At 36.8% G+C, this 14,454-nt stretch overlaps 1 protein-coding gene across 1 annotated transcript; it reads right to left on the reverse strand.

Moving 5' to 3' along the window:
- Nucleotides 1-10,367: 10,367 nt before the first annotated feature.
- LOC137952548 (transcription factor RAX3) lies at nt 10,368-11,643 on the reverse strand. Its single transcript, XM_068799631.1, has 3 exons — nt 11,508-11,643; nt 11,272-11,401; nt 10,368-11,115 (listed from the first exon to the last, which is right to left on the reverse strand). Exons 1-3 carry the CDS (start codon nt 11,641-11,643, stop codon nt 10,368-10,370), a joined length of 1,014 nt encoding a protein of 337 aa, XP_068655732.1.
- Between the last annotated feature and the right edge of the window lie 2,811 nt (nt 11,644-14,454).

Here is a 14,454-nt window from a genome sequence, read left to right on the forward strand (position 1 = left end):
CCACCGAGATAAGTGGTTTTGGCATTCCAGTACATGATGAGAAACCAGAAGGAGAGCTAGCAAAAATATAGGGTTGATGCTCATAAAAGGAAACATTAATTGAGATAAATGTTTTCTTCAAGGACAGAGCGTAACACACAATATTTTTTATCTTTGAAATATTCAAAGAGAGAAAATGCACTTAACAGCCCGATGAAGGAAGATACCCAAGCGATGAATAAAATATGTGCATCTAAATACCTTAAGTGCCAACAAGAAGGCAATTGAATCAGGAAACAATTTGGAGAATGAGGCAACACCTTTGAACACTTTAGAGCGCATATAGTTAATAAAAAAAACAAGTAGTGAGAACTGCAAAAGCCAATAAAACTTGTCAATATTCATAGACAACATAATAGTTTGACCAACTTCTACAAGATGATGATGTTTTCTTTCAAATACACCATTTTACTAAGTTGTATAAACATATGACGATTGATGAATGATCCATTTTTCCTTGCCAAAATTTTGTAAGGCAGAGGAAAAATACTCTTTCGTGTTATCAGACCGAAATATTTTGACCTTGGTTTTAAACTAATTTTCCACCATAGTACAGAAGGAGGTAAAAATAGGAAATACCTCAGCCTTGTCCTTCATCGAATATAACCATGTAACTCTCGAGTAATCATCCACAAATATAAAAAGGTACTTAGATTGAAATATATTTGGGACATTAATAGGTACCCATACATCCGAATAAATTAAAGTAAAAGGACTAGAAACAATATTGTTTTGCCTTGGTTTAAAAACCAATCTATGGTGTTTCCCAAGCTCACAAAATTTACATGACAACTATGAAACCGAATAAAGAGAAGGAATTAAACTTTTTAAATTTTCTAATGAGGGATGGCAAAACCCTTTGTGTCATTTGGAAGCCTCTTCTGTTGTGGTTCTTGCTACTGTTGTCAATGTAGTATGGGTTCATATAGTAAAGACCCCCTCTCTCGTGGCCGCCACCAATCACATGTTTCATCTTGATGTCCTAAAATACACAATGAGATGGAAAAAAAGTAACAAAACAATTTAGTCTTTTGGTCAATTGATTCACCAACATAGGACTCAATAGAAATTGAGGGACAACAAAACATTTTAAAAAGTGAAAAATGATGGTGAAATGGTGGATGTACTGGTACCCTAAATTATAGTTTGTGATCCATTTGCAATGGAGACAAAGTTATCTAAAGTGCATGGTGTCACAAAAGACAAAGTTTCAATTTTACTTGTCAAGTGTTCAGAGGTTTCAGAATCAATGATCCAAGGTGAATTACTAGAGCATGAGAGAAAGAAAGGCGTAGCAATTATGGCATTGCATTGGGTAGCAACTATCATAATTTTAAACTTCTGAAACAATATATGATCCTCTTCTGATAGAATCAATCTTCCTCTAGAGGACTCTAAGGGTGCTTCACAGTTGGTAGATTTAATAAAGGTTGATGTTTGATTAACCTTGAAGTAAGCTGGTTTGCTATGTAGGTTCCAACAATTTTCAACGTTGAGTTGGGTTCCCTATAAACCCGATCCAATGCCCACCCTTAGAGGCACACAATACAACAATCGTACTTCCAGATAAGGAGGCACTTAGTAGATCAATGGATGAATGGAAGTGACCAAGCTTGACTCTAGAGGGAGATAAATAATTTCCGAACAATCTTCATGACTTTGCATGATTGATCATCATTGGAATGATTGATCGATCAATGATTCATAACTATGAAAAAATAAAATCAAAGACTTTGATTTATTTCACATTAGGGATAGCCACTAGATTTTTGAGATTTTGATAAGGTCTTTAGGATGGGCTTACATAAAGAAACTCTAAAAACCAAATATCCAAAAAGGAGAGTTTTGAAATGGAACTCAAAATAGAAATTTGATGAAACCATAATTTCATGAATGTGAAGAAACATAAATTTAACCAATGTGGGAAAGGATTCCATAAAATAAAAAAATGTAAAATTATTCGTAAATAGCAGGAGTATAAGACAAATATATTTGGAATTAATGATAAGACAATAAGAAGTTTCTAATTCAGAAATTTCAGCAAGTTTGTGAAAGGAAACTATACTTGTGTAAGTAGAAGATGAGGGAAATAGAAAAACTTCCCTTGATAAAATAATGTCGAACAAAAAAAATAAAAACTTCTAAAGGAGGAAACTTACACATGAGAGTAGGAGAGATTTTTTCTTACATAATCTGAAATAAATAATAGAAATAAAAATTTCTTTAAGAGGGACACCTTGTTTAAGAAATAGAAATTTCTAATAAGAAGCAATGTGTATGGAGTTTGTCTAGGTAATGTGAGATAAAAAAAAATAGAAACTCTTAAGGAAGCAAAGATACTCACATTAATAAATACTTATAAACCATGATTAGCAACTCAAAAAAGAGAAGGAAGAAAATCGGCTTAAAATTCAAATTTCTGCAAGTAACACGCTACTAGCATGACACTAAGCTTTCTTTTGAGATATAGTTCTCTATATAAATTTTTGTTCTTGATGACACAAATTATCTCAAAAAATGAAGTTTTCTCCTATTGGTTGAATCCTTCCTACAGCCTGTGTTGCTTCATATGTCAATTGCTCTTTGTAGAAAACTCGGATTAATAAAATTATTTTTGAGTTGGAAACTAGAATCAAATATATTTTAAAAAATATATAATTTAAAATATAAAAACTATGTTATGATAATAAAAACCCCAAAGAAAAAAGGTGCTAGGAAAGAAGAAAACTAAAGGGAAAGGAAAAAACCTTCCCTTTTCTTCTTCTTCTTCTTCTTCTTTCCCTTCTTCTCCATATTATACTCCTTTTACATATAAGAATTGTGCTTACTCTGACACTATATTGATTTTCAGAGTAGAAGCATAAAAGATAGAAGAGAAGACACATGAGAGAGAAAAGAGAGGAAAAAAAGAAGCGCATTGGTAATGATTTGAGAGAATAATGAGAGAGATGTCTTGATGCCTTACATCATGTCTTTTTATAAAGGAATACAACTTGGATTATACTAAAAATAAACTCTTCCAATGTTGAATTTCTGGAAAAGATAAATATTTTTCTAACTTGTTGAAATTTGAGTACAATGAGTCTTTATTTATACTAGAGGAAACGAGTAGAATCCAATTACAATTAAACTACCTTTGTCCCAGTTACACCCAAAGTTGAACACTAAAAGATAAGTCCTAGAACAATGGAATAACTAAACATAAATAGAAGACTAACATAACTAAAACACCTTTAACTGATACTCTTTTGTGAGAGCTCCTCTGAGACTCCACCATATTAATTCTACCTTTGTGAGACTTCTTGCTATGAAAGTCATGTAAGATTTTTTCATAGTTGTCTTCAACACTAAAGTTTTCAATTACACCTAAAAATATCTCACTAAATCTAATCACAATAAGTTGTAATAAAAAAATAAAACAAAGAGATTAAGGAGGAAATCTTTCTTCCACACGTGCTCCACGTAATCTTCTCCTCTTCTTCACTTTGCTTCATCTATGAGACATCCTTTGCATGACACTCACCTTGGATTCTATGAAATTTGTGAGATATGCTTTCCATGACACAAGTATGCCTTAGATTTACTTACCAAATTTGGTTTGCCTTCTTGTAAATCAATTTCTATCCTGAGTGTTTTAAACTATATTCTTCCCAAGGTGCTCAATGTTAAAGTTGCATACCCCACATGGATACATTAACTCGTCTAGATATTACCTTGTAAATCAAGTGTGTCAATTCCTGCATACCCCACATCAATGACCTTTCAAAGATTTGAAATGGATTTTAAGGTAAGCTAAAGGGACTTCTACTTTTGGGATTACTTTGCATAGGTGCGACAAACAGTCTTTTGGACTTGGTCCAATAGCAGGTTGCTTTCAACGTATTGTGGATCGTGATATCGAGCTTTGGCCATAATAATTGATGAATTAGTTTGGGTCCGCCAATCACTTCATTTTGTGCTACTTTGCTATGGTTTTTCATTTATTTATTGTGACAACCACAATGCTTTGACATTGTGAACCTAATGCTTCATAATCATAATGAACACATCAAACTTGATTGTTACTTTGTCACAAAAAAAGATAGATAGTGATGACCATCACATTTCTATGCAGCAAACTTCTCATTCATTCCTCCATGCTCAAGTTGAGGGGGATGTTAAGGATGTAGATGCCATGGACATGAGGGACTCTATTGAGAGTCTCATTGTATCATATACCCATGAAAAGGTAGCTATGAATTTGATGTAATAGGTGACTCTTTGACAAAATAATAAAAACAAGGAAACAAGGAGGACAATTGGAATACTAGTAGTTGGTCTCTTTGAGTGAACATAGGGTCTCTTGACCATATGTTGATTCATGACATCCATGAATATGAATCATTGTGTGATTTCTTTCAATGTTGATTCATGACATCCATCCAAACATGTAGGGTTCACTACATACCATTCAAAGTGCTCCCACATTAATGAGAGTGGATCTTTGTGAGCTGCCCAATGGATGAAATGGGAAAACCCTATTTGAGCATTTTCCATGGATATAGAATTAACATTAAACGAAGTCAACAATTCTATTTATATTTACTTTTAATTATTAATTAATTGAAATCAAATTCAAATTCCTGAAAATTCCAGGGACAACACCCATCAATCCCTTCTGCCTAGGGACCCACAGATTCTTCTTCTACAATCAAATAGAAGACATTTTTTACTTTGATGGCATTTCCCATTGATTTGACACTAACTTCTACTAATCCAAACGCCCCAAACCCTAACGTCAGTAAAATTTCACTTTGCCATGCCACAACAAATGACTGAAGCCACTGGCCCCACCAAGGAGGCAAAACAGTCGGATGGGTGGGCCCTATCATCAACCTCAGACCTGCAACTTGCACCCCTTCGGTTCCCCTCCGTCCACTTTGGCCACTGGCCAACTTGCCCACAGTAAACTGCCGATAAAAAGATCAAATCGGTGGCCTCTTGCAATTTGAAAACGAACCACGTTTCCCCTTTCCAGCCTTACAGTTAATTGAAACCTGGTTCTTCAATGGATTGATGGGTTCTTCCATGGAAAGATTAATTGGTTTCTAAACAATCCGACCATCTTTGTCGCGGCATGATTGATTCGTCTTCAAGGAACGGAAAAGGAGGACGCCAGAGGGAATAAAATAACGGACTGCTCTGTTCATTAACAGGATATTATTCCTCGAACTATCTTTATCCCTTTATGCCTCTGTTTAAACCGACTTGTTCTCCTTGGAAAGAGAATACTAAACAAGAACTGAAGCAGCAACTATCAGTCTCTCTTGCCACGGAGCAGGAACGCTTTTGTTTATCATTTAACAATGGATTTCCGCCTTAGTGAGTGTCTGTGTCAGGCGAATAAACAAAGGGGTGTTGGTTTATTTTATAAGAAGCGAATGGCAAAAGTGGAATTCGATCGTCGTCGCTTGGCTCTTGTCATGTTTGTGGCACTCTCAATCACGGACTCCTCGGTGTTTATCTCCTCTCAGTTGACAGAATGTGGCTCCGGCAAGTCTATACAAAGGTTTGGTGCTTTGCTTGGGGCACCTTCTGCAGTTCCTCTTCCTGGTAGAGGATATTCGAAACCCTTTTTAAGTTTTAACCCATTAATTAATCGAAACTATTGCCGCTTAAGCCGGTCATCGTCTTCAACCTCTGAGTTGTACGTATATTATATTGTTAAACCCAGTACCTCTGCAACTGGATCGACTTCTCCTTTTCACTCATGCATGAATACAATAAGGCCATGCAGCTGAACTGGATCCACAAGAAGGACATTCCTCAACTCCACTCAGGTTCCCACACGTATAATCTCGGGGGCCAGAGGGGGTGCAACCATCGACAGACGATAATGGGTACCTCCCAGATTTTCTTCTATTTTCTAATACATGGCTTCCTTGGCTTTTGACATTTTGCATTGAACCTTATTCTTCAATAATAGACACTAAGCTTTTTTAGTGGCGGGCTGTAGATGAGAAGTGCTGCTCATTTGCCTCCCTCTTGCTGATGTCAGTGATGACATAACCCTCCACAGCAACTCCCATTCTCCTCTGCCATGAGGGTTTCTCGTTTTCTGCTCTGCAGCCCAATGCTGCTGAGGTTCCCCCATTTTTATTCTTTAACACCTTTCTGGTTTTAATTTCTGGGAAAGAAACTCAAACCGATGTGCTGATATCTTCAAAAGGAGGCCGCCTGCATCTTTTTCACAAATCATAGAGCCATGCCGACTTAATTAATTGTGTTACAGATTCCAACTTCTTATCAGACATGGAAAGCACATCGGCCTGTGTTAACTAAATAACAACAAAGAGTGCTCTGTAAATCCAATCATAACAGAAGAAAAGAACTTGAAATCCACTTTTCCTGGACAATATTCCTTTTAACTTGAAAATACGTCATTGCTTAGGTAACTACTTTCCATTCCTGGGTTCATCAGTCCATGCTCCATGCACGCACAGAAAAAACCCTACATCCATTGTGTTTACCAACCCGTGATTGTTTCTTTGATGATTTGGTAGATCTTCTTCGGTTGTTTTACCTTGAAAGATGAAAATTCAATCCATCTTTACTTTTGAAATTTGATCAAGATAAGGATTGGCTGGCATATTAGAGGAAAGGAAGAAAAGAAGTAATTTATGGTTTTGGTAAGTTTTTCTCATTATTTTGATTCGAATGGTTGGTTTTTTTTTATTTGTAAGACTTGAAAAGAACCTTAAAGTTTTGACTCAGGGTTTCATAAGCCACATCTCAAGACAAAAAGGATTCTGGGTCATTAATTGTTGAAATTAAAACTTGAAAAGGGCCTCAAAGTTTTCAGTTAAGGGTTTCTTGAGCGGCATCTCGGTAAGAGACAGAATCAGAGCTGTTCATTCATGTGGGTGCTATGTAAATAAACGATACTGATTTCAACTCAACTGGGGAAATCATCTTCCTGTTTCAAACAATTAATCTCAACAGATTTTAACGAATCACTATCTGAGTCCACTAATGTGTTTATTAAAAGGGAAAACCAGGACTACGGCAACAATCTTTTTAATTAGTAAAATGTGAATTACTTTTGAACTGATCGGTTTTCCTCATTGATCTTAACCCAATTTCAGACATGAGCTTGAGAAAGGTCAATGAAGTGATACAATAGACTTTTGGAGAGACAAAGTATACTCTTTATGGTGGTTTAGTTTGGAATTTTCCTCACAGAAAAGAGCACTACCACCTCCTTGTTTAAAATATTCAGTCTTTGACTGATGTTAACAAAGAATATAAACGTTCCTGTTGTGTGTTGCTTCTGCCTCAGTTTTGGTGTCTTATGCAATGGTTGAGTTCATTAGTTTTTGCAGAAACAGTGGACATATTACCTGGTTTAGTCTTTTATAAATGGCCTATGGCCTCTCCTAATACAAGATCTCAATTTATTTACAGTTTAGGTCATTCTTATAATGTTACTAATTGCATAATGCAGCCATCTGGTCATTACCCTGTTCTCTTTCTTTGAGATTTCTCTCAAGCCTATTTCAGTGTGAGATGGAATCAGGGTCGTTCGTTCATGTGGGGCCTATTGGGTAGATGGGTTTTATTCCTTCTCATGCCCATGAATAGATGACCCTTCTCACTCTGTCCAAACTCTCTCTCTCTCTCTCTCTCTCTCTTTCATGCACATACAAATACTACATGCATGTGCTGGGAATGCATTGTAGATGAACCATAACAAGAATCAACCTAAAAAAACTATTAGTTTGCAAGGAGACACATTTGGATTCAGATCTAAACCTACCTAGGAAAGTGACTCCAGGAGACTCTTAAGTCAGGTATCTGCAATGTAAAGCCAAAATGGAAAGGAGAAAACAAAGAGAAAAATGTAACTGACTCGGTCCAAACTGCCTATATAATTTGCCATGTTATTTGTTCATCATCATTCTGCTTTCAAGGGTAAGTTCTGTCACCGTTTGCCATCTCCATTTGTAAGAGCTTGAATTATACAGCTAGGAAAGCACAAAGATATCCGACATAAGGAACTTGCTTTGGAGTTAAATCTAAGATAAGGGCTTGAATAGACTGTCATCTCATTAGCAAGATCACTGTTATTCTTTTTGAGCTCGACAGCTTTATTCAGTTAAGGTTTTCCCCCATTAGAAGTCTGTTTTGTTCCCTTACTGGGCGATTGCTACCAAGAATATAAACAAAGTGGCCATGGACTTTTGAAGGCCCTTCAAGCGTTGCTTCTCCCTAGGTGTCTTGAAAAACAAACTATGCTTTCTTCAAAAGTAGATGAACATGGTATTAGAGAAATCAAATCACATGTATGGGATTTTAGGACAATCTTTTTTGCAGAAAAGCCATGAAGAGCAATTACTCTCATATTGCTGCTTCTCCTGCTACTGCCTTTTTTCGTTATAGAATTCGAAAAACCGATCGGAGATCATCTTGCCAAACTTTTCCATTAAATTTTGCGGAAAAGTTGGAAGGGGGATCATTGACTGAATAAGATCCTAACGGCCCTACGAGTTATACATGAACGATCAAAGTTATGCATCAGGGCGTTGGAGCATTATTGAGCAGACATTGACAGAAATTTGATGTAAAAGTTGATCAAAACAGAAGAGCAAACAGCATTTGATGATCACACTCTTCTTATGCGCTTCGATGCGGGTTTAAATGATGGAATGGATTAGATAACAAAAAGAAGAAGGATGAGAGGAAAGGATTACAGGCCAGGCTGGCGACTGTGGTGCTTAACAAGTAGATTAAAGTGATCTGTGAAAGTTTATCTTTACTACTTCACTGCACAATCTTATGAGAGTAAACAGTCCATAAAATGTTTAAGAAGTCTGTGTCTTCTCTGTCTTCTCATACATGGACTAGTTCCTTTTGTTTTTTTGTTCTGCACCTTCCTAGTACTTTCACTAGATTTTCCAAGCTTCACTCTTGATATAACCTTGTCAATCACAGTGACCGAATACTAACCTCCTCGGTTAAGGTAGCTGCAGGAACCCAGAAACTTCATCGTTGTAGATACATTGAGAAGTTGCAGAACTGCAACGAGTTAGCTTGTTCTCTTATAGGAGGAAAAAGAAATAGAATTTAGGAATTAGGAACACTTGGCTCTTCCAGTATTTAAGAAAGTTTCCCCAAAACAATCGGATGGAATATTTCAGGTCTTCAATATCTACTAAAACAAATATCAGATTGAACAACATGGGGAAAGAGTATTCCTGGGAGTCTGAAAGATTACTTCATAATCCACGCAAAAGATTCCTTAACAAGTTCATTATTTGATGCCAGATTTGGAATGAACATAGATATTTGGTTTTTCACATCATGTACTCTCAGGAATTAGTATTTAGCACAGAAAGGAAACTTGGTTCACAGTCAACAAAGAAAAGAAGAATCTACAGCAATTAAAAACAGTGAGGCAACCAAAACAGAAACTGAATGTAGTACAAGGTACCCGATCCGTGAGTGAATTGGCTTTCCAGCGAACAATGCAACCCAACAGCCGATCAAAGACTTGATGGATCAACAATGATTTAACCAATCTAGGAAACTGTACCTTCTGCTTCATCATCTGAAGGCATCAATCACTCGATCCACTAAACTGGAATTTCAAACCCAAACTGAGCCAACGAAGATCTTAGCTTTCCCTGTTTGTCCATGTAGGTGGCTACTGATGAGACTGGTGAAAACGCCTCTTTGAAATCAGTCTTATTACCTGACATGGGGATAAAACTAAGAGGACGAAGACAGTCTTGGATACCCATGTAGCTACATCCGAGCAGTGTCTTGCCAAAATGTCAAAGCACCTTTTCTACTTCATTTCCCTTTTTCTGTCTTTTGAGAACCTCTTTGTCACAAAAACTTTGAAAAACTTCACGTATCTTTGCATGTGAAAGTGGGAATTAACAAAAAATTCTAGATATTTACTGAAACATACCAACCATCACACAGAAAGTCCAAACAGTGTTTAATTGTTGTGGTTGAGCAACTGACGCGTAATGACCAAGGAGTCGGAAGAAGCTTTTTATTGTTCTCTCTTATTGCTGTCGCCGTAGGAAATCTCCATGAAAGTGATATCAAGTTTAGACATTCAAAATTTTTATCTAAGGTGGCACAACATCCATGGAAATGACAAAAGAGACCCATTAGAGGAAATCAAACAACTCGCTCCAGAATGCAAGAAGACTAAGAATCACGAAAAAGGATGACAAACCAGGAGAAATCTGAAAGAGTAATTTATTTGAGTTTTTTTTCTCATAATCGAAGACCAACTAAGTACCAGTACAAATTTACACTACGCATGTACACTGAAGCTACTGCGACGCGAGGTACCTCGACTCGGTAACATAATCTTGAAGAATCCCTTGCTCGTAGTTTGTGATCATGGAAGGGTAAACCAGAGAGCTCATGTCGCCCCATCCAATATTGCTTTCAACAGAACTAGTCCCGCTGCTTTCGTTACCCATTTCCATGCCATAAAAACGATCTACTCCTAACCTTTGGGTGTTGTTGTAGACGATCTCCGCTAGTTCATTCGTGAAAAAGCCTGCAGCTTGAAGCATGTGGGTGTTCATGTTGTAGCAGCTGCTATCAGGCAAAGACAAGCAAGATTCAGGCAAGGAATTCATGGATGCAGCGGAAGAGGGGATCAAATTGATGGGATTTTCATAGATAGGTTGGGTTGAAGAAGTGTCCAGTTCGGCCGGGAGAGTCAACCCGTTGCTGTTGAGCTGCTCATTTGTGTCTGAGAACCTTCCACCGAGCTTGACTAGTAATTTCCTGATGGATGCATGCTCGCTGTGGAGACGAGGGTCTTGGATTGGGTAGGAGATCGAGCTGGGCATGGGTGGCACGGGCCAATATGAAGCTGGGCGGTTCAAGTTCTCGACCTCCATGAAATTTCCCTTCTCTTTCTCCATCTCTTGCTTTAGACCCGAAGCTCGACGGCCCTGATGTTCCTTCCGTTGCTTGCCCAGCAGTTTCTTCTTCAATCTGGTGTTCCAATAGTTCTTAATATCATTATCAGTCCTTCCTGGTAATTGAGCTGCAATTATAGACCATCTGATCATGAAAAGAGCGACAGATATGCTATTAGAACAGACATAAGCTGACCATGGAGACCGAAACAGGAAGGAAAGGAAAGAAAATTCTGCCGATCAAATGACCTTCAGGGTTATTCAAAAGTAAAAGTAGATTCAATTTCAGATTGATAATCACCTGCTTCCGATGCTTATGTAGAGACTGCAAATGATATTTTCTTCTTCTTCAGAGAACCCGCCGTGCTTAATGTTGGGGCGAAGATAATTCAACCATCGCAGTCTGCAGCTCTTCCCACATCGTTTAAGGCCTAAAAAGAAGCACTATCCAGTTATTCTTAATCCATTTTAACGTGCAGAAAAGAAGCAAAAAAACTGGATAACAGAAAGACATGGAAGAAAGCTGATTCACCATACCAATCTTTTGAGGAAGAGCGATCCAGTTCCCACCGGTGCCGTGTTGCTCGATGAAGGCCTTGAGCTTGGCATCTTCCTCAGGCGACCACGGCCCTTTCTTCACATTCGCTTTGTCACAGCACGGAGCCCTCCCCATGATCTCCTTTAGCAGCTTCCTCCGTTCTTTCTCTTGTCGGCGTTGCCTTTACACGAGAAAAAAAGCCTCTCCCTCCTCTATTCTTTCTCTAGTGGAGTCGCTGCTCTTATATGAGAGAGAAAGAGAAAGAGAGAGGTAGAAGGTTGAAAAGGTGGGAGGCGTGGGCTATAGATGTTGCTTCTGCTTTTAAAAAAATCACATAAGGAATTGAAAATGCCAGAACAGGAGATGGGTTTTTCTCCTTGTCTTTCTAGATCAGTAACTTATTTATACTATGCCTGCATCAGCAGCTTCATCCCCTTAAACACATTGGTTCAAATTTTAATCCCAGAAAAGCAAATCACTACAGTGATCACCTCTTGAATCACAGTGATTACAAAACTGCAACCCCACGCAAGAGATCATGATCATATCACAAACACTCTGGATACCTCCATTGATGGCGACAGAGGCCGGCCGACAAGAACCAATGAGAACACAGAATTAGGTCCAGAATCAGAGCCGAGACTTTGGCCCAAACCAGACCAAAGGCCAAAGAAAGAAGGATACCCGACATATTACACCTAGAGAGAAAAAGCATCGGAAATGGCTATTATTATATATGAAGCAGATAAAAGGAGAAGATGAAGAAGAGTCCAGTGTCACATACAGAAATGACGCCACTCATGTTGACAAAGAGGTCGTGAAACTGAACATTAAATATTAGAGGGATATTTTCCATCAATCTTCTGTATGCAGCGGTTTCCGAAGGAGGGACTTGACTGCAGGGAAAAACACAGTAAAGGTCAAAAAGATAGTTCTTATCTTTTTCTTTTTTTCCTTTTTAATTTATAACGTATTGATCGGAGTAACGACTTCAAGATTTTGATTCACACCCTCCTATGACAATTTTCTTTACTCATCATTAAATGAATCTACTCTAAGGTCTTAGAACAAACATAGAGAAGGGTGACAACGTTTGTTCATATTATTTTATTTTATTTTTGTAATTCTAATTCTTTTTTACTTCATAATCATTATGTAGTTCCAATTAATTCAAAAGTATAAGGTCAATTTTACAGATTATGTTTATGACTAATGATCGATGATATTTGTGGTTCACAATCCTTCTGCAGATTGTTAGTCCACCTCTTAAGATGTTTTAGTACCTTGAGGATTCACTGAACTTGAGTTATCCTATGATATTTACAATAAATCATCTTGAAGGTCAATTATAATATTATCTATGTAGGATTTATGTCACACAATTGATTACAATAACCAACTAAAAATAATACACTAGCCTAAACCCACAAAAGGGTTTTCTAGCATCTCACTAAGGTACACAAGCCTAGACCTACATTGGGATCTTCAATAACTCACTAAGTGCGTCAACCTAAACCTGCAAATGGATTTTCAGTACCACTTGCATACACAAGGTCTTATGGCTCACACAGAATTTTGTAGCTTCAAATCATAAACTACAACAACTTTTCTTAAACAATTTTGAGTGAAAAGGGTCTTACCTATTCAAGGTTTGACCAATTGCAAGAATTACTTGCTCACAATATAACCCAAAACAAATTACCTCTTAATAGGCAAATTTAATAATCTAAACACAAACAAATAAGTACACCAATACTAAGTATGATGCAAATAGAGAGCCCGGCTCCTAGGCGGAAACTACTCTCTATTTGCATCAAAGTACCTATACAATGTAATAAATAGCTTAAAATAGTCCTTAGTTACTTGATTTTAGAATGAATACAACTCATAATAGTCCTTAATAACTTAATTTGAAATATATAGGCAGTTTAAGATGTCTTGATTTGAAAATGCAGGGTTAATCTAAATCTAGGTTTGGTTGTTCAAGTTGCAAAAATCACACAAAGTAATTCAATGTAATATATGATTCCAAATGCTAGCCCACTAGTAGTAATATGAACTTAATTTAATAAATAATTTCAAAATGTACTAGCACTAGTTCAATGTATTCGACTAAGTATCATTAACATGAAAATACTTGGATTTGGAATCTTATCCCCAAATCTCAATACTTAGTAAAAACTCTTTCAAATGCCCCAATAAAACATGATATAAACATATACTAATTGATTCTAAAATAAAAGAGGCTGCAAAATTGAACTCAAGTGGTACTCAATCACATAACTTCTCAAAATGCAATGTTGAATCAAATATGATCTCAAAAAGACAACACACATTTAGTAAACTAAGATATATAAATATTTAATAAAATTTTAAAAGATTAAGCACTAAAATGCTTAGCTCAAGGAAGAAAACTACTGAATTTGGTTCCCCTTCAAGTTTGGAAAGAGGCAAAAGCTTCTCAAATCATGTGTGATGGCTTAGGAGGCTTGTTTTTCACTATAGGAGAGAGATGTTTAGTTTAAGGTGAGTTTTGGTTAAGTGGCACAAGTTCTAACATTCAAAAAATTAGTTGTTATGAGTGGATTAGGTTATTTTTTGCATTTAGTAAAGTAGGTGAAAACTACGTAAAACATTTATAAAAAAATAATCAATAAATCGTATTTTTGTTGCCCAACATGTTGGTTGATCACTTACAAGATTTAGAGATCTACAACTTCCAAATATGGGTCTGACATTCAAGAAATTTGAGTTTTCGCAACATGTGGTTGACTCAAGTGCTTGGGATCGACTCCTTTTTCTTCCGACGACTTGATTATGTAGTTGAATCCTCCCCAGGGTTCGACTCCTTTTGCTTTTACACCTTATAGGTGTTGACTCCTTTCTTCTTTTCAAAACTTTTTAGTCACTGGATTCTACTTTTTTATTCTTTTTAAAGTTTTTCTA

Source organism: Aristolochia californica, unplaced genomic scaffold, assembly GCF_029961685.1.
Source record: "Aristolochia californica isolate CCGP_79_NKW_82.1479 unplaced genomic scaffold, dmAriCali1.0.hap1 SCAF_16, whole genome shotgun sequence".
In the NCBI taxonomy this organism is placed as follows: domain Eukaryota; kingdom Viridiplantae; phylum Streptophyta; class Magnoliopsida; order Piperales; family Aristolochiaceae; genus Aristolochia; species Aristolochia californica.

Excerpts from the sequence above, each read along its gene's own strand:
- LOC137952548 (XM_068799631.1), bottom strand. The coding sequence starts at position 11,643 with ATGGGGAGGGCTCCGTGCTGTGACAAAGCGAATGTGAAGAAAGGGCCG. Across the intron at positions 11,402-11,507 it reads CGCTCTTCCTCAAAAGATTG|GCCTTAAACGATGTGGGAAG; the intron begins GTATGGTGAATC and ends GCTTCTTTTTAG. Across the intron at positions 11,116-11,271 it reads TACATAAGCATCGGAAGCAG|ATGGTCTATAATTGCAGCTC; the intron begins GTGATTATCAAT and ends TTTCATGATCAG.